Here is a 25720-nt window from a genome sequence, read left to right on the forward strand (position 1 = left end):
AGTAAATTACAAAGCTCTTCAGTATGGTGCTGTCAGAGTGGTGTGTTTGCTAGATAAATTCTGAGGCAGGTCTTCAGCTGCTGTAAGCTGAAATAACTCTGGAACCAATGAAGCCACAGATGGTTTTTTTCAGCTATAGATCTTACTTTCGTATATGAGCTATCCATTCTTTTCTACGTTTTAAAAATACTTGAAAGATTTAAACACAAAAGAAAAGTGGGACAGGGAAATGATATGCAGACAGTTGGCAGGTAGTTACTTGTGCCTGTTTAAATGCTTAGCTCCAAATGCTAAGTATAGATCATGTTAATAAACACCCGTGTGTGTGTGTCTTTATGTGTACCCATATATGCTTTTCAAAGAGATAGGGTTGGAAAATAAATTCCAAATGTTACTGAGATCCATGCTTCATTCGGTGGTATTTACCATAGAGCAATTTCTGAGTGAATCCAATAACGTATCTTCAAAGTAATAACTGACAAGTTAGTAAAAGCAAGAATTAGCAAACTCGTACCTACTTCTTCTTTCTTTTGTTTGGGTCAATACATTCATACAACACTAGATGTTCTGGAAAGTGTCGGTGCTTAATGGATACAATCAGAATAGTTTAATATCTACATTTTTTGCCTCCTACCCCCTTATAACTCAAGCAAAAATGTTCTTTCCCATGGGACATTGATGATTGCCTCCAGCTGCACCACTGGACGTCTGAAAGGGTGATAAAAGCCCGTGTTTAGGCACCTGCCTCTCTCCCTGTAAGTGATTAGTCTCCCTTTTTTGATGGAGCTATACCCTACTACTGTTAGGAGTCCTTTGGACATGCCCTGATGCAATCTAGAGCTGTGACAGTAATATTTTACTATAATTGCTTTCTTAAGATTATGATAGACCACTGCAGTTGCTGTCATTTTTTTTCAGCATGGGTTAAACCAAATATGAGTGATCCAGGCATGTTCACTTGATAGGATGCTCTGAATGTACGTGATTAGAAGTCTCTTCAGATTAAACGCAATTCATCAATGTGTTTTTCACAAGCAAAATACCTGTGGCAAATTAGCCACTTAATTCCTTTCTGTTATCTAAAGAAAAATTTATTGAATTCAGCAAAAATCTCTACACTACCTGCATATGCCATCGGGTGGGTAGGTAAATAATGTCTCTAATTAGTTCCAGATGTAAAATTGTCGGTGCAAGATTGAGTTGAAATTCTTCCAAAGACCCCAAATGGTAGAGAAAACTTCTAAAATGGAGTGCTTTTCAGAAAACTGTGCCCTTTGAATCTATTGAATGTACTAAAATGTTCGTCATGATAATAAAAACAACTGCTCAGCGAAGACTACTAGGAAGTTCTTTATTCCTGCACTGTTATTTGGTTATATGTAGAATTATGTAGCTGGTTGCCTGAAACTTTGCCATAAAACATTCTGATGTCATCTCAAGATACCGGTAACCACTTTTGAACTGTTCTCTGACGGTAGTTACATGCTCCTTGTAGTAATGTTTTTATTAATGCACGTGTGCACACATGGTGCGTTACGTATGGCGGCTGTCAGCAATCACGTGAATGCAACGTGGTTGCTGCAACTAGTGAGTACTTGCATTTATTTCCAAAGAGCTGAGTTTCCTTGCAATAACTCGGACGTTTGGATATTTCTGAAGTCCTGATTCTGCAAGAAACTCACTGAAGAGAAGCTGTGAATTTAGCACGGCAGAATTCAGGCAATATTGTAGCTGAATGCAAGAGCGGAGTTGAAACTAGACAGGTTTTCTCTTGATAAAAGAAGTCTGATCATATTTTTTTTTTCTTCCTGCTTCTTTCCCTATGTGGGCACAAAGTAAAAATAAACCTGGCTACTGGTTGGATAAATGCTGGTGAGATCATTGTAATCACTAGTTCATTACTGGAAACTCTGTGCTGTTCTTTTGACTCATAAATAACAAAGCGCCTTTTTAAAATGGCAAAGCCCTAGAAGATAAGATTATTAACATTACTGTTTTTTCTGTGATTTATCAATTAGCTTTAATATATTTGGATAAATTGGATATACCAATGTGATGACAGGAGTTTGATTACCGACGCTATACTTTATCCTAAAGTTCAATTTAGCACTTATTGATAAAAATCAAATGAATTCAAATAGATTTTTTTTTGTAAAGAACTACTCCTTGAATAACAGATTAAGGCTAAAAGGCCATTAAATTCTGACTTCTTGAATACGACGTCTGTATTACAGTTCCCTTTTCAAGCTATTACAAGCTTATGTTTGAATTACAGCCAAGATTGGTTTTCTGGTGTTTGGATTTTTTGATTTGGACTCCAGCCTTCGTTTAAGCAATTAAAGTGATAAGGCACTATCCCCAGCTGTGTTTTTGTGTGCTAGATCAGAAGATAATCTAACATAGCACCTTCTCTCTATAGCAATACTAGTAGGCTCTGGTTCTCCCTTTTTTTGAGGGTTTATTCAAGATACACATGTATGTACTGAGTTGCCTCAGTCGCTTTTAAGCAGCCTGCAGAACAAAGTCGTGCGCAAGTAACGTACGGTTCTGAAGTGGGTCAGGACTTCGCGGCTGATGCTTCGTACTTCGTGGTGTCCCTCGGGCGTCTCGGCTTGCAACTGCCGATGCCACGTACGGGTTTCCAGCGCAAAGGGCTTTGGAAAAAACATTTGCAAGTAATTTCTCTGAGCGCTGTTGCTCAGTAGGTTGCTCACAGGTTGTTAGTTGCTTTCACTTGAAATCTGACAGAGAAACTGAAAACCTGCTCGTTTAGGCTGGATTAATTATGTAATTTTCTCCTCAATCTGAACACTGTGGAACCTGACTGCTGGGAAAGCGTTCAAATTCAAAGTCTGTTTTCCCAATAATATTGTAGTTTTTATCTTTCTGATAGTATTTGTCTCAGTTAATCCTTTAAATATTCCCAGGCAGCAGACAGTGCAAAGCTTAATGTTTCTAGGAAGGTATTATTTATTTTTTTAAGGAAATCAGCCTTTTTTTAATTAAGACCATGAAACTGAATCAACTCATTTTAAAGAAAACAGAAAAATCTACAGTTTTAAAGAAAACTGGCAGTGAGAGAACTCTGCTTCTGCTTGAACGGGTCCCTTCGCAGTTTAAGAAGTACCTGCGCGAGATCCCTCAGCCAGCTCCCGCGGAGCCGGGGGGTTTCTGCCAAAGCTGGCAGGGCGGAGGGCTGCTCCTGTTCCTCTCCCATACTGAACTGCTCCGTAGACGTTCCACTACTCCGTCTTTAGGGTACGGATCAGATAAAGAGCTTGCTGTTAAGGCTTTCTATGTAGAAAGGAGACTATTCAAATGGCCCAGCAAATAAATGTGTGTGAGTTTTGAAAAGATGAGCAGAACGTTGTTTTAGTGCCAGATGAGCCTCTTCATGTGCCTTTGGCTTCTCTTGCTAATACAAAGGTTTAGTATGAATATCTTGCCGTGTCTTAACCACCTCCAGTGTTTAACATGATGTTCTTGGAGCTAAGTCCCTCCAAGAGTCACAGTTCTCAGTGGAACTAACACAGTATGTTCAGCCCTGCTTGGTTCTGGGCTTCAGCAGATGAATGTCACGAGCAGGAGGAGATTCTGCTGAAGTTTTGACCTGTACTGAAGCTGACGGGAGAGTTCTCACCAAATTATTTGGGCTTTGACTAACTGGCTGAAGTAATTATAACTTTTTACCACTAACAGTAAAACCAAAGGTAAGCAGTAAAACTGAACTATCTTTCCATCCCAGGGGTGTGGAAGAATTCTAATAGGTGTCCACAAGAAATTCAGAAGAGGCTTTGAAACTGTTAGTAAGGTTAAAGTTTCAACTCAGTATCTCAACACTAGTGCTGGACAAAATCATGTCTCATTTCAAAGGCACGAGTCCTGCATCATTTTTACGTTAGCAATGACTCAAAATGCCAGAGTGTGACAACTTCGAAGACATGGGGAGGGCAGCTCTGGCTCCAAATTTACAACGGCACGCTAAGTGAGGCTTCTCACCGGAAATCCCACCATCTCACACTAAGTTTTACAGCAGTGATGCACATAAGCACTAGGATTTGCATATTCTTGGACTGACAACTCATTTTTTTCTTGGATTTCTAGTCCTGCAGCTGATTTGTGATGGAGGGCCTGGGCTATAGATTGGCTTTGGCCAGTCCTCCCTTCAGAGTCCGAAGGCCAAATATTTCGCAGCATTCTCGCAAGGATTGATGGCTCTGCCTGGTGCTCCAGGAGCACATCTAAACGAACCCTTGAAGTGCCTGATGCAAATACCTTTCAGGAAAAACAAGAGAGGTTGGCGCAGACCATGCTGTTTCAGAGCTGAAGGAGAAGCGAGTGCTGACAAGGCAATAGTCAGGATGATCTCCTGTAGCCTTTTCCAGACATAGCTTCTATTTTCCACTATTCTGTTAAGGAAGAAACAAAGAAAAGTAAAACCCCAGTCCAAGTGATGTCTCCTAGGAACGGCGGGTCTGCTGCTTACGCTGGGGGCTGACTGACCTTGCGTGGTTCTGCCACACTTTCCTATTTCTTAGCTCCCAGTAACTTCTAATTTTGATATCAGCCCAAAGTCTTTCATTTTGGCATCTAAATAAAATATAATTTAAATACTGTCTACTTAGCTTTAAAGGATCACTTCGTTTATGTGGAATGATTAGCGCCACGCGTGTCAGCTGTGCATCTAATGCGTACCGGTTTCTACCTAGCTAAGGCGGGCTAACATGTCTTCTGTGAGAGCTGCAAGACGTGAGTCAGGATTGTGTCTTCCTATGCTCGTTAAGTTGTTCTGCCCGCAGTGCCCGCGTCGGTCATCCCGAAGCAGCGCGGTGCTGGGCTGCGCGGTGCCCGGTCGCTGATCTCCGCTCTGCGCTCAGGCCGTCCGCCCCGCCGGAGCGACTCGCTCCTGCAAAGCTCCCGTCGCTGCGGGGAGCCGGAGGTGGCGGTGAGGTAGAGGAGGAAGGCGGGGAGGCGGCGTGCTCCTGGCTGCCTGCGAGACCTTCGGGACGGCAGGTATTATTTGACCTAACCGGGGAGGAATTTTTCTGTTTCCTCCCAGGTATCGGGAGTTTACAGTCTGCCCCTTTCGCTTCTCTGCTGTATCCAGCAGAGCTAGTCACGAGTGTGGCTTTGTGATATGCATTTGTTTATTTACCACTGCAGAGTCACTTTCTCTTTCAATACCATCTCTTTGTTGCCTAGGGAACTGCTCACAGCCGCGTGCGTTTCCTCCGCTTTGCTGTGCCGTGCTGCTCCCCTGTGCCGCGCGCAAGGCTCCCGATAGGGTCTGCAGAACTGCGCATCCGAAACCTGTTGTTCCAGCCTGTCCTAAAGCGCTGGCACCTGTGCGATGACTCAGATCCGAAGGGAAGCAAGGACCAGAGAGGAACTAAACAAAAGCAGTAGCTCTGTTAACGCACGGAGCCTTGCCGTAGGCAGGCTGACTCTGTTTTGTGGAGACAAGCTCCAGAAACAAGCTTAGTTTCCAAATTAAAGTGTGTGTCTGCATCCCAGTCCCAATACCAGAAGGGTAATACTTTGCTTTTCAAGGGATGTAGTACAGATGGAAAGACTGAGAGCAGGAAAGCCCTCAGGATTGCTTAGAGAGGGGCTTCGAGGGCAGGAGCTGTTAGCAAGGGAAGCGCTTCAGTTATTTTGATTTTTTTTCTGTGTTAATAATGAGAGGACTTCATGCCTGAGTGCAAATGGATTGCTTTGCTTCAAATACGACTCTCACCAATTTCTTCTTCTCAGGTCAATAACTTATGAACAGTTCAAATTTTGGTTGAGCCTTTGACTTTTAAAGCGTAACAAGCAGGTTGAAATCTAAAACATTTCTCCCCGATCCCATATGACATTTTTGATTCGAAAGAAGGAGGTAAGGAGGACTGAAGTTACTTGCGGTCGCTTACAAAGCGCTGCAGTAGCAACGCATCTTCAGCAAAGCGCCCGCGCCGTTCCGCAAATGGCAGGGGCAATGCCCCGCGGCTGAAAGGTAGAGCCAAAATCAGGTGGACATTACTGAATTAGTAGAAGTTTATGGATTTATTGAATAAATGGTGAAAATGAAGTTTGGTTTCTGGAATTCTGCAATTTGAGAATATACAGATATAACTTTGATTAAATAATTCAAGTAACTTAAAAAATAACTTTCAATCAGAGATACCACACCTCAGCGTCACATTCGATCCACAGAATACTCCTATAAGCATCTCAGACCACACCAAGTGTGGTGGAAACGTGATTTAGAAGTAAAACTGTATTTATGTAAAGCAAAGATGGGACTGCGTCATCAAAAAAAAATTTTTTTTGAGAGGGTTTTGAGAGAAAGAGGGGACGGTAAGACCAAGATGGGAGTGCAGTCTAAGGAGAAACCACAAGGATCACTCTGTGATCCCGTGTAGGTGGGAATCTCAAGAGTGCGGAAGGATGGCTGTGGTGATACAGGTAAGTGCTATTTTACAGACTTAAAGTGCCCAGAACAGGATTCAATAGAGATGGTAGAATTTCCTGTTAGACAGTAACCATGAATTCATGTAGTTTGTCAAATGGTTTGGCAAAATACTCTTTAAGCTCTTTTTAAAGGGGAAATGCTCTGGTTTTCTTGTATTCAAAATGCTGTGATGTTTTTCATTTGATGAGAGCTTGAAATGTGAAGTTTCCTTTAATTAAAGTATTTGATTGATTAACTGGAATCTAGCTTCAGTGATTGATGGATATTGAAACTAGGGGAAAAAACCACTGCGGATGAATAATAAAGCCATGGGAAGGCGGAACACTTCTGATTAAGACCAGGGAGCTTGAAAAGGGTAGCTGTGTTTCACGGCAGCTGGCTGGGAACTGAACGTGGTGTTTTGTGAGAAAAAAGCTTGGAAGTGGGGCTTTATGTACAGATACTTTGGCTGCTCTCTCTTAACACTGGCAATTGCTCTGTGACTTCTAACTAATGAGTGCGTGGGATAAGACGTGCAGTGTAGCTGTCTTGGTCAAGTGGTTAGTGAGAATTTAAACTTAATAGCTTAGCTTTCTGAGAATGAAGCTTGAAATAAGTAACCTAGGAGGTTAATTTGCGATGGGACTGACACCACAGAGCAGAAGTTTATAAACAGAACTATTCCAAAAATATTTGAGATGCCAAAAATGTTTCACTGCTGCTGATGGAGATGCAACTTTGTCTTTTAGCTGTTTTGTTGTTGCTGGGGCGTTTTTAATTAAGAGAAGTGTATTCTTAGTTAAATTCTTTCTAAGGCACAACAAGAATGCTGTGAAGTAGTTTACAGGCAAATAGAAAACCCCAACGCCTCCTAAGCTTTAATTTGGCTCTCTCAAAGAACAGGCACAGGAAGTATTCTCCTATCTGCAAAGCTTTACTTCAAAGCAGGGAAAGCACACGAGAGCCTCGCTGTCCCGTCAGAGCCCTCCTTGCTCCTCTACGTCAGAGTTGCTTATAACCGACTGTAACCAGCAACAAATTACAGCAGCTCCTTCTGCATGAGTCAGTGGGTAGGGGATGGCTGAGTCAGGCTCAGCCCTGCTCCTGCCCACCCATGCCCTGCCCAGCTGCTGCCTGTTATTTCCCCTTGGGTTGAGCTCGCAAGCCTGGCAGCCTGCATGGAAAATCAGGAGAACTGGATGTTTTTCGCTGGCCACACGCGAAGCGAAGCCGTAACGGACCACGTCCACATGGGCTCCAAGTACGTCACCCTCCGTTCAGTGGTAGGAACTGGGAATTTGCTTAAAGCTGACTATTTCCACTGAACTGGGTCCTTAGTGATTGCTCTAGAGGTTGAATAATAGAGATTTGTGAATCTGGCATATCTATTGGCAGATCAGGGTATTTTACTTCATTAGCTGTTCAAACACGCTCTGTTTTTAGACTTCTGAATTTGTGAAGCATTTCTTCAGTAGAGTATTTGTTTGGTATTTATATATTTCCCCCATAGTTTCCAAGGCAGATTGTGTTTCTTCTTTTCCCTGTGACATGGAGGGGAAAAACCACGGCAATAGTCTTGGCTGCATTTTCAGTGTATCACTTTGCTCTTGAGTTGTTCCAATCACGTCTCAGCAAGTCATCACGTCGGGCTTTGTTCTGTTAGGTTTCTTTCCTTCTCCAGCCCAGTTTGCTTTGGAGAGTTTTTGCTATAACCCAATATTGTTCCAGTTTGCAAACAGTTTTCTCTTTTCCTAATTTCAGATTGGTAAGTCAGCATAAGGAAAATAAAGATTTTGCCAGTGATATCAGTATCATTATCAGTAATGCTTTGCAGATAGGGGAATGCTTCCTGTGCCTGTCTTTTGAGAGAGCCAAAGATGTTATTGAGGATTTGAGTTCTCTGATGAATCTCTTTTTCTGGAGAGAAAATGCAGCTCTTCCTGTGATGGTTGGTGTCTCTCAGTTTGATTTCTCCAGGCGTATAAAGGAACCTCAGTGCCCCAGGAAGAGCTGTAGGAGTGGGAGGAAGGCTGCTGCCACTGCACCTTGCAAGGCCAAGAATGCTCAAAGACAAGAGCTGAAAACCCCGTGATCTCCAATGGGTTGGATTAGCATAAAAACCTGCGTGGCTGATGGAGCATAAGGAACTCTCTTAAAACTGGAGTCTGGCACTTTTGGTAATAGTATGTTCATTTGCATACACCTTTGAATCTATTTGAAATTGGCAACCCATGATGAAAGCTAAATTTATTGAAATATCTTCAAGTAACTAGAAATAGTAGCCATTCTGTGGCAAAATCAGACCGCAGAACTGGGGAAAATCAGGCACTGAGCTTCCTTGAGGAAGACTTGCTAACTAACTGCAGCATCTTTTCGCAGATGAGGTGCAGAGAGGTTGTCTTCTCTGGGCCAGTTTAATTCCTCCTAGACCTCATCAGTAACTCAGTCAATCAAAGTTAACAAATTGAAGAAGTTGAAAACTTCTAACTTCCTTCCTTTCTTCCTAACTAATTTTTAGTTATTAACTATAACAAGCCTTTCACATGTCAGTTCTTCTGTATTTTTGGCAGAGCTTTTTATACAAAAGTTGCTTGATGCAAATTAAGAATTTACACAAAATTTAGAAAATGTTACTTTTTTTTTTTTTTGGAATGCAATTCATGTCAATGTAAATATTAAGAAACTAAGAAATTTTACAGTGTAATCGTTTACACATTTATTTGCTTTACTTTAGTTAAAATAAACCTTCTTTAGTATAAAGATTAGTTTGTTTCAAATCAACAAACAATAAGAATTAACCCTTTTCCAAGAAAAAAAACTTGGAACTAAAATTAGGTAAAATCACTGTTTGATCTGGGTAAATTACCTCGAAAGGAGGTAAGCATCCTGAGCGGTGTAGCAGAGGTGCTCTGCTCCAGCGTGCCGTGCTGGCTGGGGCGAGCAGAGGTCCTGTGTGCAGCCCAGTGGCGCTGCCCCACCAGTGTGGCAGGTACACTGGGTGCTCCCTAATACTGGGCTCTTCCTTCCCCTTGAGGTTGCTCCCAAGGAGACCTGATTTGCTGCTCTGCCTCTCTGGGAGGAGATGAGGAACCTCTTCATTGCCCCTGCTTCAGGAGAGGCGAGTGCTAAGGGAGAGCAGCGTTCGGAAACCCGTATCACAGTGCAATTAGAGCCCAGATTTTGTTAATCTAGTCCAGGTCAACAAAACCCCTTACAGAGGTTTAAGTTACAGACGGAGCTCTTTCAAGCGGAGCAGAGGGGATACAGGGTATAATGGCAACTGTCTGTTGTGTTACTTTCCTGCATTTCTGCTGAAACTTTCTTTTGTGCAGTTGAAAGTGAAGATGAGAGTGCTCGACTCGGATCCAAAGACATGGTAGAATTAGCTTGCGTGTGCAGGTGCTGTTTTTCGGATAGGTCATCACTTAATGTCGGCATTTTTTAGCCCGTTGGCTTCCACTGTGTAGTTCTGAGTTTCTAATTTGTGAACCTAAAATATGCGCACTAGCACCTTGAGTCATCGGACCCTTAGTCATTCTTTCCGCAAATCCATCAGCCTGCTCTGCACAGCGTGGCCAGCGATCAATATCCCCACGTTGTTTCCACATTAGCTTAAGCCACAGGCTTTGCAAGTGGTGACAGTGAGGGGGAAAACAAGGATCTGAAAAAAGTCTGGAGTGTTGATACTTCAGAAAAGGACTCCTGCCTTGTGTTGCTTTTCTGGCTAGCAGGAGCCCCACCTGAGTCACCACAACTGGTTGTTGTGAAGCCTGTGATTTAGGGAATTATGGAAATACGGCAACTCTTTCTGGCAAATTCTTTGTTGCGAAAATCATTCAGCTGAACTAATTGGCTTGATGTAAGATTCAGGTGCTTTGGGCCTTGTAAGTAATACTCATTTGGCTTGAATACAAGACACTGGAGAAGATAAATCAGTCAGTCATTACTAGCATAATAAGTGATGATCAAATTAAAGACAATGACTTGAAGTTCCTCTATTTTTCCTCTGTGTGCGTATTTAGCACACCAGATGGTCAATACAGTCATAATAAACTGGTGGGAATATTTAATTAAATGTGTTCCCAGGACATTAAATGTAGGATATTATTTTTTTGGCTGATGATTAGAGTAAATATTTTGTAATAAGGAATAAGTCCTTGTGGAATATTGCTGATAGTACATGAAAATCACATTTGGGAACAGAAATTTATTCAAAGCAGAACTTTCTTCACAAAATAAAGACCTCTCAAAATGCTAACTCCTTTTACATGTGATTTTCTTTTTTCCTACCCCCAATTCACTCTTACTCATTGCTACCCAATTCATTACTACAAATAGCATGAGAATCATTTTAGAAGTCATAGTCATAGACCGGAATGGGTCTAAGTTAAAATCTTAACATGCCGTTTAATTGGCAGTGGTCACGTTTTTGCTGAATTTTGGAGGTCTCAGAAGGAACACTGACAAGCCGCGGTCAGAAACAACGTCTCTAGGTGAGCGGGGACGGTTCCCTGGCAGCGAGGGAAGCCCGTCTGCTGCTGTTGGGAGATACTTTGGCTCCCTCTGCGAAGCCCCCGAGCACTGGAAGCACCTTCTGACGGTCTGAAAATCCCTCCGTCCCCAGGTACGCAGAGGTCCGCTAACCCAGCAGTGACTCTGCCCTGTCCAGGGGCTAGTGCTCTTTTCACTCTAGCCGGTGTTGTGATATCGTGGCCTTCTTTACTCCCCTGGAGTAGCTTTTTTCCTTGTGAGAGTGCGATTAGTTGAAAGAAAACAAGAGTAAACGTAGCCTGTTAAAAATATGTTGGTTAATAACTGGGAGGGGGAAGATCGGATACAAATCTGAATTACGCGAAGTCAGTGGGCAGCTGAAGTGGAAAGGAAGCCCCTCGCTGAACGCCTCTGAGTCAGAAGCCTGCAGGTCTGGGAGGAGCTGCAGGACCTGCCGGCTGGCTCGGGGAAGGCGAGCGGGTGGGGAGGAGGTGGTGGGATGGACAGTCGGTGTGTCCAGATTTCCAGGCGCGCACATCTGTGTATTCCCAGAGTCACGGTTGTCCGTGTGCACCTGTGTTGGACCCGCACCGCTAAGTTTGGACGTTTAAGCACGCGAGTCCGGAAGGCCCGGAGCTGCGAGGAGTTTAGATCCCAAAGGCGCGAGCTGCAGCGAGGGCTGGCGTGTAGGCAGGCTAGCACGTAGTCTTAGTCTGCTCTCCTGGTTAGACGGGGTTTTGTTCGGACTGTGTCAAGGTGCGCATAGCCAAACTGCTTGTTTAGAGAGCTTTGGCACTAGTGTTGGCAAATTCTCACTGTTCTGTTAAAGTTACCTACTATGTTAAAAAAAAAAAAAAAAAAAAAAAATATTTGGAAGAAGCTGCTTGAGATAAAACAAGGAACTAACAAATCTGTCCAGGAAGCAGCGGACTGTAAATATTGACAGTAAAAGTTCCCCCTCACAGATTATCAGTGGGAAAATTGTTTGCCTATTACTGCATACAAACAAATAAAGCAAGTTCAAAACTAACAGCAGAAGCCCCAGCGCTGCAGAGCTCCTTTATCTCCTTAGAGATCCTCCCTGCCGAAAGCTTTCAGATGCATCTAAAGCCGGAGACGGTGCACCAGGGACAGTCCGGGAGTGGTTTGTCTCTGCAGTTTCTGTTAAGCCCTGGATCTTCGCTGACATCTTTAGGCACTTGAATAGTGTACGAATTTGCACTTGTAGCTAATTCTAATTATTGCTTTAGGGTTGAATCTCAAGAACACAGCAAGAGCTCTGATTTTTTTATTTTTTTTAATTTTTTTTCAATTAAATGCAGACAGTTGCTTTTGTTTTTATGTCTTTGGGACTGCAGACTATCAAATCCCGCTTGAGCAGTCAAGCCTACGCAGAAGCAGAATCTTAAATAAGCTAAAGTTTGGTTGTAGTAATGAATATTTACTCTAGAAACATGGTAACCAGACAGTAAAAAGGTAAAGAGGGAGAGGAGCAGAGCAATTTCCTGTATTTTATTAGAACACCTGGGAAAGGGTTTGAGGAAAGAGCAGCAGTGCCTCTCCCCTGCAGTCGCGGCGACGGCCTGGCACCCTCCTGCTCTCCGCGTCGGGCAGCTCCCTCTCCTAGCCTGGCTAACTCAAGAAGTTTCTCCTGCAGAGCTCACACAGACGAGCAGAAGTGGAACGGTGTTTCGAGCAGCTTCCCAAACGTCAGGCACGCGCTCGTCCTCAGCGTTCCCTCCACCAGTGGGAATGGAAGTGACAGTGGCGCTGGATGTCTCCAAATCCCTCCTGAGCAGAGCCACAGCTCCATTTAACCGCTAGCGCTAGGTGGTAAATTGATTTAAAATGCGCGGAGCCGGCCTCTGTTCCTCGTCAACGAGATTGCTCGTGTGTTAACAAAAGCAAACTCTGGCGTGCTGGGGAGCGAGGACGTAACTGATGTTATAAAAGGAGTGACCTAACCGCCCAGGCTCCGAGCACGCGCCGCCGCTCTGGCGCGCCTGCGCTCGCCCGGCACGTGGCATCGTCGCTTGTCGCTTCCCCAGGAAGCGCTCCAGTGCTCTCACGTCACTGCTGGCTGCGACTGAAGAATAAATCAGCTTGGTAGGGAATGATACGGGTTTTTTTTTTGCCTGCAGTAACGTAGCTTTGTTCCTCCTTCAAAATGAACTTGACCTGCACTTGGAGATGAAAGTTCTCACTGTCAGTTGTAGGTTTTTTTTCCTCTTCCTGAAAAAACCCAGCACAGCTGTCTAGCTAAGGGCCCACAGAGGGAACTTCTACATGGATTTTACATTCATTTATAGCTCCTAAAAATCATGCTAGCCCGTGAGAAATTGGACTCCATGTATTTCAAAGAAAAGCCTCTCCAACACTGTGCTAATGTTTTGCATAAGTTCCTTTCAGTCACGCTTCTCAGAAATCATCAGCTGGTATGATGCAGGACAGAGGTAATAGTAGAATTGTGTGAAAGTAGGTTGGATTTTCCTTGTAACATTTTAGTCTAAGATATCCTAGAGAACAGCGATGCTTTCCAGTGACACGGGGCCCTCACTTCCCTTCTTTACGAGATAACCTTGGTTCAAAGACATACTCTAAGTGGAGGCCTTGCTGGACCGGGGCCATGTTAGCTCACTGAGGTACTACTTTCTCCTGCTGCCCTGCCAGGAGGCTTTCTACAGAGCTCGAATACTGACAGGGCTTAGCCGGGGCTGGGAGACCCCCAGCCCTGTTCTGAAGTGCTCTGGGAGGAGGGAAGGGTGATCTCATGCCCGTTTTGCCTGTTTCAATTGCATGCAGCCTAATGGCTGGAGAGGACGTCTGTCTTGCTAGGAAGAGACCTGCAAGTGGTATTAAAGGCAAATGCTCAAGGACTGACTTTCCAAAGCCTGGCTGGGAGCCTGTGCTTTTTGCTTCGTGCTCTGTCTTTTCCGGTGAGCGCTCCTCTGCTTGCAGCTCAGAGGGCTCTGCAGCCCGCTCTGCTGAGCCACGAGGCCGTGAGCGATGAGCTGCTGTCACCGTGTCCAGAGAGCAGAACTCCAGAGACAAGGTTTGGAAAAAGTAGCTCTGGACAGCAGGCAGCACCCAGCTCTGGTTACTGTTATATTAGATTTTATGCAATTATTAAATTAAGATGTGTTTGTTAATTATAAGCTCTCTGTACCTTAGCATAAAGATTGCCATCTCTCTTTGGTAGTTAAAGTAGCTCCTGCAGTCACGGTCAGGGCAACTCTAAGACCATCCTGCACAGGGAGCAGAGCAACCCCAGGAAACACAGCCAAAACCAAATTAGTTGGCAGCAAGGACATTGGAAGAGCACCTTAAGGAACAAACTAGGAAGGATCTACTTTATGTCAATTCATTTTAAGGAACTTAAACTTAGGAAATGCCAAAAGAAGATGAAAAATACCAGGCAGAAAAGGTACAGGACAGAGCACTGAACTTTGTAGTGATCACACAGATTTGGGCAAGAACAACACTGCGCTTACAGACTGTGCTTACGGGCCAAAATACGTGACTGGTGACCCTTCCTGCTGTGCGTTTCCCTTCCGTAGTCCCTGGGATGCAGACAGTGCCCAACACAGGAGGGGATCTCTGTTAGGCTTGTACTAGCAAATGGCTTGACACAGTGTTTCCCTAAATTAAAGTTCTGCTTGTGCAGATGGTGAAAAAGTCTATTTACTTCCCTGACTGCAGGAAAATTTCACAATTTCAATTTTAGCTCTGTTGCTGTACCAGAACCTCCTTTTGAAGATGTTAATGCTCCAGGGAGATCGCGTTTTGCAGTATTTGAGTCCAAGATATGCGACAGTCAGATTTTGATCCTTGGTGAGAACGGTGTAAACTCAGAATAAATGCTGTTGGGCATCCTAGCCCATGACCCTTTGGTGGAGTAATTTTGTAGCAGACTCAGCAGCCTCTGTTTTTTTGTGTTTTTAACGATGGCTGTGAGCTCCTCAAAGGATGAGCAATGCTTCTGTACAGCTCAGGTTCTTTTCTTTCAACTGAAGCTTGGTAGTGACTTTCTTATCCCCCCTCCCTGCAAAAAGAAGTGTAAGATGCAGCAGTGTTCTCGATCTGCGAACATCAAAGGGAGTGTGTTAGGGGTCAGAGTCATCTGTAGGGATCTCAGCCCACAGGCAATACTGTAAAAATATATATATATATATTTTTTGCAGCTTAAGGAGCCTTTAGGGAACTAACTTTAGGGTGCCTCCAAGCACTTTGACAATGTATTAAGGGGGCCTTAATTCCAGGAGCATTAATCAGACCCCAGGATGTAGAAGGGAGTGATTCATAGAGAAACACTCTGTTCCTTCAGTCCGTCACTGTGGGAAGGCATTGGTAATGCGTGAGGGGAATTTGTGATATTTTTCAGTTCAAATGCTTAGGGATTTCCTCTGCAGTTTCAGGAAGGGTTTTATTTCCCTGCAGGAAGAAGTGACAGGAGTCCCCCTAAAAGAAGAAGGAAGGTTTCACAGGTTAGAAGTGCAGGTGAGAAGAATTGCTGGCTGGAGTCACTAGACGCTGTCAGGCCAGCAGGGTCACTTGCCTGCTTAGCTTGGTCACTGCCACATCTGCTCGTGCACCCTAAGGGACTTGTCTTTTTGTTTGTTTGTTTGTTTGGTTTTTTTTTTTTGTTATTTTAAAGCAACGTGTGGGAGGCTGGTGCTGACGCTTAAGAAAAGAGCTGACGCTCAGGAGACCTGGGCTCTGTTCACAGCATTGCTGCAAACATTCATCAAGGGTCCACGGCAGATGTTTACGCCAGGCCAGCTGTTCTGCTGGAGCACTCGGTGATCTCTGGTGGGGTGGTTAAGCACTGATGAGTGCCTGAAGTGACTAACGCCATGCTGCGTGCAATTCTCGCCCCCAGTTCCTCCTCCGTTTCTTTCTCTCCGTTAGTTTGTCTCTGCTTGGTTAGCTTCCAGCCTGACACTGAGAAGCCCGGGAGTGTGTCATTGAGGAGGAAGGCAGGTCACAGCCCTGGCTCCTGTAGCATTGACACACGTCACCTCGAGCCAGGCCTTCTTCCGGAGTGGGATGTAAGTGCTGCCTTGCTGGTCAGGCCTGTGGTTAATTAGGTCATTTGCCTAACTTAGGGTGGATAACCTGAGCTGGCTCACTGTTTCCTCCCTAGTGATTAGCCAAACTGCTGCCCTACAGGTGGATCCAAAACCAGAAGGTCTCACTGATGGAAGAAGTGCTCTAGTTTGGAGAGAAAGAGGCAGCAAGGGAATGGAAGAGTTTGACATGGTCCTGTCAAGAGTGGTGTGAAAAATAAGTGTGGGATGGGAGGGAATGGGACAGAAGAGGTCTCTAGAACAAGGGTAGTGATCCTGACATGGAGAATATGGGAAACTCCTGTTAAGAAATACACACTTCTGACTTTTTCCAGAAAAGGAGCAGTGAACAAGTGAAGATGGTTTCAGTCACTTTTTATGTTCTGTTTCCTGGTCTAGGTCTGCTCCAGCACCTACCCAAGGTCCCACCAGTGCTGGGACTGCAGGGGTACCTCCTGCTACCAGTGTGTCGAGTAACAAACGGCTGCAGCAGACACAAGCCCGGGTGGACGAGGTAAGTGGCTTCAGGTGATTTGTTGCTCACTATAAGGGTGCTGATGTGATTTCTTTTTCTTTAAGATGCTTGTCTCACATAATGATCCAGCAGCTCCTGCTTGTCTGAAAGCAGTGGGTCAAGGAAATGAGGTTTACCAAAGGATGGCATTTATTCGGAGGCAAGATAGTACAAGAGATATTCTGAGTATGAATATCCCTGTACCAATAACATTATTGCAGAATAAATACGGATATTGGTATAATTCATTCTGGAATTCATCTTAGACAGTGAGGTTAGGAGGAAATGTCATAGTGGCACCAGCATAGCATCTCTACTAAATAAAGCGGTCCTGCATCCCTAAAGGTCAGATGCTAATCTCACAGGCTGTTCCACAGGAGCAGACCCGAGGCTTCTCACGAGTAGATGGAAGCCCTGAATGTTGTACAGGTGAGGACTGTGCTCTTTAGTCAAAGCTCTGTTGACTAATCATCACAGCTTATCCCCACAGAGAGGCACTTGCACAGGACCTCACAACAGTACCTCCCACGGATCCCCACCCTTTCAAATGGTCTTGGAGGAGCATGTGCCTGTTCCATCATGGTTCTTTAGTTAAGATACAGATAACCCCTGCTCCTGCCAGCTTGGCTGCAAGGCTAACGTCCACCTAACTGCCATGTTAATGGAAATGAGTGAGTGTACCACCATTCACGGCTGTAGTTGCTGACCACACCAGCGGTGAAGGAGCTGCGGAGTCCTTGCACACCTGACGTATTGCACAGATTTGTGTGCTGGATATTAGGCACAGGGCTTTGCTAACACCCTACAAATACTTAAGTAACTAATTGCTTATTGCACATGAGGAAATGCCTGGGGCTTGTGTGATTCTTTAATGCCAGTTCAATAAACACACACTGGAAAACAGCCATATGCTTCTTCTATAAAGGCTTCTGGTTTCAGATACTCTAGGTATGCTTTACAAATAACAGAAAAGACTTGACTTGTGACCTTCAAAACAGCACACTCGGTAGTTCTGATTGACGGTCACTCAAGCACATGTGAGTTTGTTGTATTGGGAAGTAGGATGGAGCCCTTGCTTGACAGGGAAAGGCTGATCAATCGTTAACTCGCAGTGAGTAGCTGAGAGAGGGAAACGCTTTGGGGCTTTCAGTCTGCTGAAGTCCTGTGGGTGAAGCTGGTTTATATCACCTGGGGATTTTGATCTGTTATGCAGTGCTTTGACTTTCCTACCAGATCTTTCCTGGTTTTGTTTCATGTCTTGTGGGAGAACGATCTGTAGGTGGCACCAAACACCAGGGCGCGGAACTGCGTTCCTCTGGCTGCTGCTCAGCACTCCGGAGCCAAGCCCAAAACACAGCAACATGATCGAGGCTTCGCTTAAGAGCCAACTTCTGGCGTTACTGAAACGACTACAAGCCCTCCCAAACCAGCATTTCACATATATCCGTGGTGGCTTTTCCACTTGAGTCCTCCAGGCAATCTGAAGCGTATTTTCTAAGGCTCAGATCTTGGTCTTAGGCTAGACAAAAATGTGTTGATTGGACAAAAATGCAATCTGGACCAAGTGTCCACTCGAGTTAAATTCAATATGTAGTTTTGGACAAAAAGGAGAGAAGGGGTAGGAAATATTATACTATTTTTTTCATCATTTTCAAACTGAAATAGTTTAAAATTTTCAGTATGAAACACTGTACTGAGACAAAATTTAGCTTAATACCAGCTTAGAAATGAAAACAAAAGGTTTGTTATTTGATATGGATTGAAATGCTTGGAAAGGTTTTGTTTGAGAAAGCAAGTAAGAAATTTGAGCTGACCAAAACACTTTTTATTCTGTTTAATTTTGGTAGACACATGAAAGAAAAACTTTGAGTTTTGGAACAGCATTTGACCCGGTGCTAGTCCATCCAGAGATTCTTTCACTACCAGTTTCACCTCACTGTATTTCATATGGTATATACATTTTGTATTTCTGGGCTTTTGTAGGTAATGGTTACATTGTATTAAATACGAATAACATGGACTTCCCTATTACAGAGTAGAAGGAGTAACAGACCATCAGCCATATACACTGCTAGAATGAGTGGACACGACTTTACTGAGATTGGTGTGCTGTCTCACACTTTTGCTAATGATGAATTTGGATAAGATTGCTGTTTAGGACTGTTCATTTGCTAGAAGGGATTTTCTTCTGACAGCGTATAAAATATATGCACGAGTGGGCCTTACCTACGTTGTCCTGGCTGTGCACACTCTTTTCACTTGAGTGCTGTACTGAGCGGGGCATGAGCTCCTGCTGCCCTTCAGACTGAAATTTTCCAAGTAAGATATTTTCTCCTCCTTCACTTTCGAGTGGGACTTCAGATTATGGCTGGAAAGTCATCTTCTCTGAGGAAGATCTGCAGAATGAGTAAATTCTTCCATCAGGAAATGCATACAGCTCCCTTTAGAGTGGGCTTTGTAAAGCCAATTTTGCTAGTTTGGGTAAGGAAATTGTAGTAAATGCATGAAGAAAATAATGGCTTGTTCTTAATAATGGCTGGACAATGGTCAACCAAACTGTAGTAGAGGAAATGGTCTCCGTCCGTTTTCTCTATCTGTAGTGAAGCGTTTAGTTGTAGGCTAAAGGAAATCAAAATCTTTACTGAAATTAATTAGAGTATATCATAATGTCCCTTTATTTTTCAACTTTAAGGGCATTTGAGCACAGTATAACTGTTTATCTTGTTCTCACTGTCTGTTTCCAGATGTGTTTATTGAGGAAATGTCTGTGCAATTGCTATCACCTGATATTTGCCATAATGGCAAAAAGGCTGGTTTCAGGATGATTTGTGATATTGCAGAATGTGAACATATGGTGACCTTTGGCGTTACCATGGATGGGGATCTAATGTGGGGCTGTGCCTTTGCAGGTGGTAGACATCATGAGAATGAATGTGGACAAGGTACTAGAAAGAGACCAGAAGCTGTCAGAGCTTGACAACCGGGCAGATGCGTTGCAAGCAGGTGCCTCACAGTTTGAAACCAGTGCAGCCAAACTGAAGAGAAAATATTGGTGGAAAAATTGCAAGGTAAAGAATATAAAGATGTCTTGTTAAGAATTGCTTTGTGGCAGATGACATTCACTTGCATTTAGAGGGACTTTGCTTGTAGCATGGGATCTCTAAGTCTTGCCCTCTGAGCTGCCAGATAATGAGCCAAGCAGCTCTGATCTTTACCAGAGCCTGTTCTTCAGATCATTTGTGCAGTATATAAAATCTACATACAAATTTTGATGCTTTACTCAGTGTCTGCAAACAGGGATGCAAAAATATAGGACTTGCCCAGTTGATTAATTGACAAGGAGTAAAACCTCTGTCCTGCCTCTGGCTCCCAACCTCTGGAAGAAGAGGGAGAAATAAATCTGCAAGCCAGTGGCTGTCTCTGTCCTTCAGAAATGTTGGGAGGAACGAAGGCCTTGCTTTGATGCATCCCTGTTCTTTTTTCCCTTCTTCCCTTTCTCATTGGAGTTATGAGGTAATTAGAACTGCAGCATTTCAAGTGGCATCACTAGATTTCAGCCTGTCTCACACACTACCCGACGTAGCTCTGTGCTGGAACGTGCTTGTGCACAGCTGGCTCTGATGTAGCTGTTCCTGTGGGAACAGACTTTGGCTTCACACTGAGGTATAGGCTAACACACTGGAAACCACGCTGGCTGTCATGGGCTGCCTCTCTCAACAACAGCACAAGTACACAAAACCAGCACAAATAGGAGCTGGGCATCAAACACCTCCAGCTGCCTCTTCTTGACTATGGGCACATGGTTAAAAGTGATCCAGTTACTGTGGTGTAAAGTGGCACCTGATCATGAGTGGATCCAGCCAGTGGACATGCATTCACTTAAAACACCTCCAGAGCTGTTTTACTTCACTGCCAGAAACGCATACAAGGTTTGCTCCTGCCTCTTAGCTGATGAGCAAGAACTCGATACCTTTGGCAAGAGGCTGTGTCCATTACCAGTGGTTAGTGACACCAAATAGGTGGTCCCCAAAAGTCTGTTACAGTGAGTCTTTGCCAGAAGTAAAAGAGGAAAGTACAGGCCCCCAAATAAAAACAAAGAACCTAGAGGTTAATGTCCGTCATGTGAAAGCTGACTTTTTTCTTTTTTTCTTGTAACTTTCTTTTTATAGATGGTGATCATCCTTGGTGTAGTATGCGCAATCATTCTCATTATAATTATAAGTGAGTAATTCTTTTTCATTTATGATCTAAGTAGCTCTATGACTTACCAAGTGCTAATATGGGAAAAAAAAAAACAAAACAAAGAGCGAGTTTAAAATGTTCCAACAGATTAATTTGTTAAAGCCTCCTTCTAGTGTCGTGCTGTTATAGTGAGAATTACTGCAAATTCCCTGGGTGCTTGTATGGGTAGAATTTGTTGACATTTAATGTGTTTTACATTAGTATGTTACATAACTTTTCCCAGGATTAAAGGCTCCCCTTTTTTCATGTTTATGTATGTTTTCCTGCAGTCTCAGACAGTCTCCTTTCATTAGAGCAAATGCAGAAATCCTTGTGCTTTTCAGTGAGACCAGTAGTCCTTGCTCATGCCTGTCAGAGGAGGATGAGGGCCCTCATGCAAATGGACGCCTAATACATTTTTTAAAAGTGCACGAATGGCTAGTTACTACCAAATCAGCTGGAATTTGGGATGTTGGTACTTCTGCAAATCCCTTTGCATCTTGAATACCTGAATATCATTAAAAACTGGTCCAAAGTCTTGCTGATTTCTTGCTTCCAAAGATCATCTCATTCTGCATGTTTGTAGCGAAGGTAGTATATGAATGAATAATAGCAGTCATGCTGGTTGTGAGCCAGGGAACTCGTAATGACAGTAACTGAACAGCTGATTTATGTAACTTCTGTCTTGGCAACAACTGTTATTATGTGACATAACCACAATATGGCATTAACTCCTGAAAGAGAGGTTTCCTGAGTTGAGCGATACAGCCAGTAGTCCAGGAGAGATTTCACCAGGAGGGTGCATTGTGAACTTGAATTAATTCCCAACTCTCAAATTACATGCCTCATCCTCAGCATGTTTCCATTTTCCTCTGTTACTGCTGTGACGGAGGCTTACAGAATCACCTGTAAACATGACTTAATGGATTGAGATATGTGTGGTAGCTTATTAGTCGTATGAATGTTGGCACCAAACTGTCCCAGAAAGATTCTAGGGTTTCATAACTCAGATATGGCAAGAATGGGAAATGGCGAGATATTAATTGACTGTATTAACTGGGTACTCAAGGTCAGTGGCTTGAAGCCAAAGACAGGCCTCGGCTCTGCAGCCCTAGTGTAGCAGCCTGGGAATACAGATGTGCAGCCATGGAGTTGGCTGCTGTGTATATATCCATCATCGAGCACCATGTGTATCCTAACAAGAAAGTAAAAAGCAGACAAGATGGCTCCTAATTTTTCCTCAAAAGTTAACCCTTTCTTACTGGTTTTAAATATTGGATACCTCTCTTGGCAGGGTTAGAAACAGAGATAGCAGGTTTGGCATGGCTTAGGTTGGGTTTGGGGCATTTAATCACAAGCCTGGGTGTCGCTTTATCAACCCCAGGTCATGGCTCACTACTGTGGAATTTGTTAGTGCGAGTTTGGTAGCACACGCTCACTTCTGTGAGATAAGCGCAGTGGTAACTCTATAATAACATTTGTTGCCTTTTTCTTCCCCCTCTGCTTCCTTTCTCAGTTTATTTCTCCACTTGAAAAAGCGAAGAGGGAAGACCTGGCACAACTTTGTTCTTATCAGCCAACGGTATCAGTGTTCCTTTGTTGAACGCCGCTTTTTAATTCCTGGTGTCTTGGGATTTTTGCTTGTAATAATTCATAAGCATTCAATGTGGTGTGTTTTGGAATTCTGTTGTTTCCACAAGAAACTGTACCAGCTAAATACTGCCAGGTAGTTCCATACACTGTCTTATCACTGTGTCTTAAAATGTGTCTGCACTGACCTTCAGAAACTAGGATATGAAAAGCATCCTAAACCTCTCAGAATTAGAGGGAGTGGCTGTGGGGAAGCTCCTGCTTAAAGGGACGCTGTCAGGTGGTTGGGACCCAAAATAGCAAACATTAGGGCCAGAATTCTCAATGTGAGCACCTAAAGTTAGGTGGCAAAATCCACTGTCAGATGGATTTTTTTTGAGGTAGTACATCCCTGCTACTCCTGTTGAAGATGGTGGTGCCTGCAAGTATTCACAGAATGTGTAAAACATCTGATTTCTACTTACCACTCAAACACAGGTTTTGAGATTAGTTGTAGTATTCAGGTATAAAATCATTGCCTGCAGGAAAAAAATAGGACTTTTTTTTTTAATGAAATTAAATTCCCCTTGTGGAGTATTCTGTACAACCGAGATGGCCTCAAAATGAAAGCTAGAAAGCAAGCTGTATGACAGCCAACACAGCATTGGCTAGCACGGTTCTGAAAAAGCCAAGTGAAATTTAAACTGGTAACACAAGAGCACCAAAAATGACCAAGATACAGATTCTTGCTAATAACCCAAAGCAGTGTTTGTCGGATTTCACGGGCTTCTGTTGAGCCCCCATCCCCAGTGCTGATGGCCCTAACTTAAAGCACACGAACAACCTCAGTGATGTCTGTGGCTTCTCAGTGCAATTCTGGGAAGCTGCCTTTGCCTTTTGCAGAAATGGTGCCCACTCTGAGGAACATTTAAAAACTGGGAAGTGGAGGGTGTGAGTAAGTAGAGAAAAGAGTGGAGAGACACCGAGGAAAGGTGCCTAGCAAAGGTTTCGTGGAGCAAAGAAATGCTGCTCCAAAGCGATGGTGAAAACAACACTGCTTTTAAAAAAAAATATTTTAAATGTGTGTGTGAGACACAAATTATAGTGTCTTCTTTATAAAGTGCTCAGTTAAGATGTTTTTCATACTCAGAGCTAATTTAGAGTTAATTTAAAACAGCATTTGGTGTAGTTAGGAAAAAAGATGTATTGCGGTTTGAAAAAAAGTTCTTGCATTTTCTTGTTGTAGGGTTGCTCCCAAATATTTTTTCTTTTTTAAATGCTGAATAGTTTGTTTTGAGGAGGATGGGGATACTATCCATAGAAAATTATCCTATGTTTGATCATAGTTAACCTAAACAAAAATGTATTATCAATTTTTGAGTCAGACAGTCCAGACAGGCATTTTTTCAGGATGCCTGCTTCAGGATTTCTAAGAACAATTGCTGAATAAATAAATAAATAAATAAATTTAGTTTGTTTTTTGTCTGAAATTTAGTTAGAACATAGAAGTGGTGATAATACAACTGTAAATAATCTCAGTGTAGAGTATCTCTCTTGACATGGTTTTGGATTAAAACAAAACAAACCAAAACAAAACCAGACCACTCTATTGCAGTGATGTATATACATACTGTGCTTAAGTAGAATCCTGCAGAGAGAATAAATGACGATTAGTTGAAGGGTTCCAGTTACGTTATGATATTTTCGATATATTTATTGCTTTGTTTTTGCATGTGCTGTTTCATATCCTTAAGTAGCAGGTGCCCACAGCCTTCATGAAATAGAAATGTCACTCTCAAAATTACTTACGTGCTGCTGGACTTCCTGATGTGCCCTGTTTGCTTCAGTCCTTCAGCTAGTACGTACATAAACCGTTCAAATACCCCTGTGAACCAAACAGGGTTTGTGAACCACCACTGCTGTCATTAAGGGCCTGGCTCCATAAGGTGCCACGTCTGCATGTTGTGTGTAATTCAGCCTTCCCTGGAAACGGAATAAGCCGTCCAACTTCAGGACCATTTAGTAACTATGAGAATACTTGGCTAGCTGGTATGATACAATTACCTCCTGAGGGTGAGACACTGCCACCCGTACTCCTGTTGAGCACTGCTTAATCCTCACAGGGTTTCTCTCCGGGAGTGCTGACAGGATTCCTGAGATGAGGCTTGCCTTCCCTGGAGATGGTGCAATCAGTAAGGTTATACGCTGATACAGATCCTTGATGTAGAGAGCGCCTTGAGAGCGTACTGTGAGCCTGTGAGAGTTTGAAATGCTTACTTACCTGGCAGGAGCAGCAGATGCACATCAAGGAGTTCTACTCCTCCAGCTACCAAGGTGCAAAGCTTCCAAATGAACGTGGGGACTAGACTGTAAGGGTGCAGAATCAGGTCCTCCTAGTTAACCTATCTCAAGCAGGTTAGTAATCAGAATGGGAGCTTTAAGTGAAAATGTGTATTCTTTCTTCTTCAAAACTGTAAATAATACGGATGGCTGCCAGATGCTGGTAAGAATTTGCAAGGAAAAGTTTAGTCAAGAAACGTAGGCTCCAGTGGCTTGCAAAATGCTTGGTAAGAGACAAGTTCCTCCTGTGTGCTAGTGAAATAGGTTAAATGCATGTGTTTAACTCTTCAGGTTTGTTGCATACAGTGTGCTTGTGAATATGCAACACTTGCTCCTGGGCTGTGCTCGTTAGTGGCAATTGATAGGATGAGCCGTGTACCATTTCTGCTGCAGCCTTGGAAGTGTGATCAAGTGTGCTCTTACGTGCTGTACAGCCCTGGAGTCTTACTGCTCCTGCAGAGGGTTAATTCTCCTGCAAGGAGAATATGGTGATACAGGATTGTTCAGGGTCATAGATTGTGCAACATCATCACATATACGTAAAATGGTGCAGAGGACAGTCTATATAAACACAGCTGGAGATCTTATTTGTGTTGAAGCCAGGATTGATTTATTTCCCATTCACTGCTTCTACATTTATAATGTCCACGCATAAAGTTGCCTACTTGTAACAGTAAATTCCCCATATTAAGGTCAACTCATTCTTCTTTAGTTAGCTAGCACTGATTCAAATTTCAGTTATGTAGTAAAATGGCAACTACTGCTCCTCATCACTAACTGTACTGCCTTCGTCTGGACTGTTAAAAAGGCACAGAAGGGCTTCGCTTTTATCCCTGCTCCTGCAAACTCCTCGGGGAGGCTGCGCTGCAAGGCTGGTTACATTATCATTGCCATCCTGAGGACTGAACTGAAGATGCCGCTGGCCAGAAGTAAGGATTTCTATAGCTTCAGCCAGAGTTAAACAGACTTGCATATTTTGTCCTTATAGGAAGCACTGACTTTCACCCTGATTTCTGGGCTACAGCTGTACAACAGATGGCCAGCTAGGATGATAGCATGATATGCCATTCAGAAACAGCATATCTG

General features: G+C 43.5%; 1 protein-coding gene across 2 annotated transcripts in view; it reads left to right on the top strand.

The window, feature by feature from the left end:
• LOC134144068 (vesicle-associated membrane protein 2-like) overlaps window positions 1-22349 on the top strand; it is a 41154-nt gene extending 18805 nt beyond the window's left edge. Inside the window, exons 1-5 of one of the 2 annotated variants that reach the window (XM_062582701.1) lie at window positions 7619-7694; window positions 16390-16504; window positions 19414-19572; window positions 20674-20725; window positions 22242-22349. In XM_062582701.1, the coding sequence (XP_062438685.1) occupies window positions 7633-7694; window positions 16390-16504; window positions 19414-19572; window positions 20674-20725; window positions 22242-22258 (405 nt within the window). In that variant the 5' untranslated portion in view covers window positions 7619-7632 and the 3' untranslated portion in view covers window positions 22259-22349. Of the gene's footprint in view, window positions 1-7618; window positions 7695-16389; window positions 16505-19413; window positions 19573-20673; window positions 20726-22241 lie in introns of those variants that run through there. The other variant, XM_062582703.1, reaches the window with a different exon arrangement.
• The last annotated feature ends 3371 nt before the right edge of the window (window positions 22350-25720 follow it).

Source organism: Rhea pennata, chromosome 9, assembly GCF_028389875.1.
Source record: "Rhea pennata isolate bPtePen1 chromosome 9, bPtePen1.pri, whole genome shotgun sequence".
Taxonomy (NCBI): Eukaryota; Metazoa; Chordata; class Aves; order Rheiformes; family Rheidae; genus Rhea; species Rhea pennata.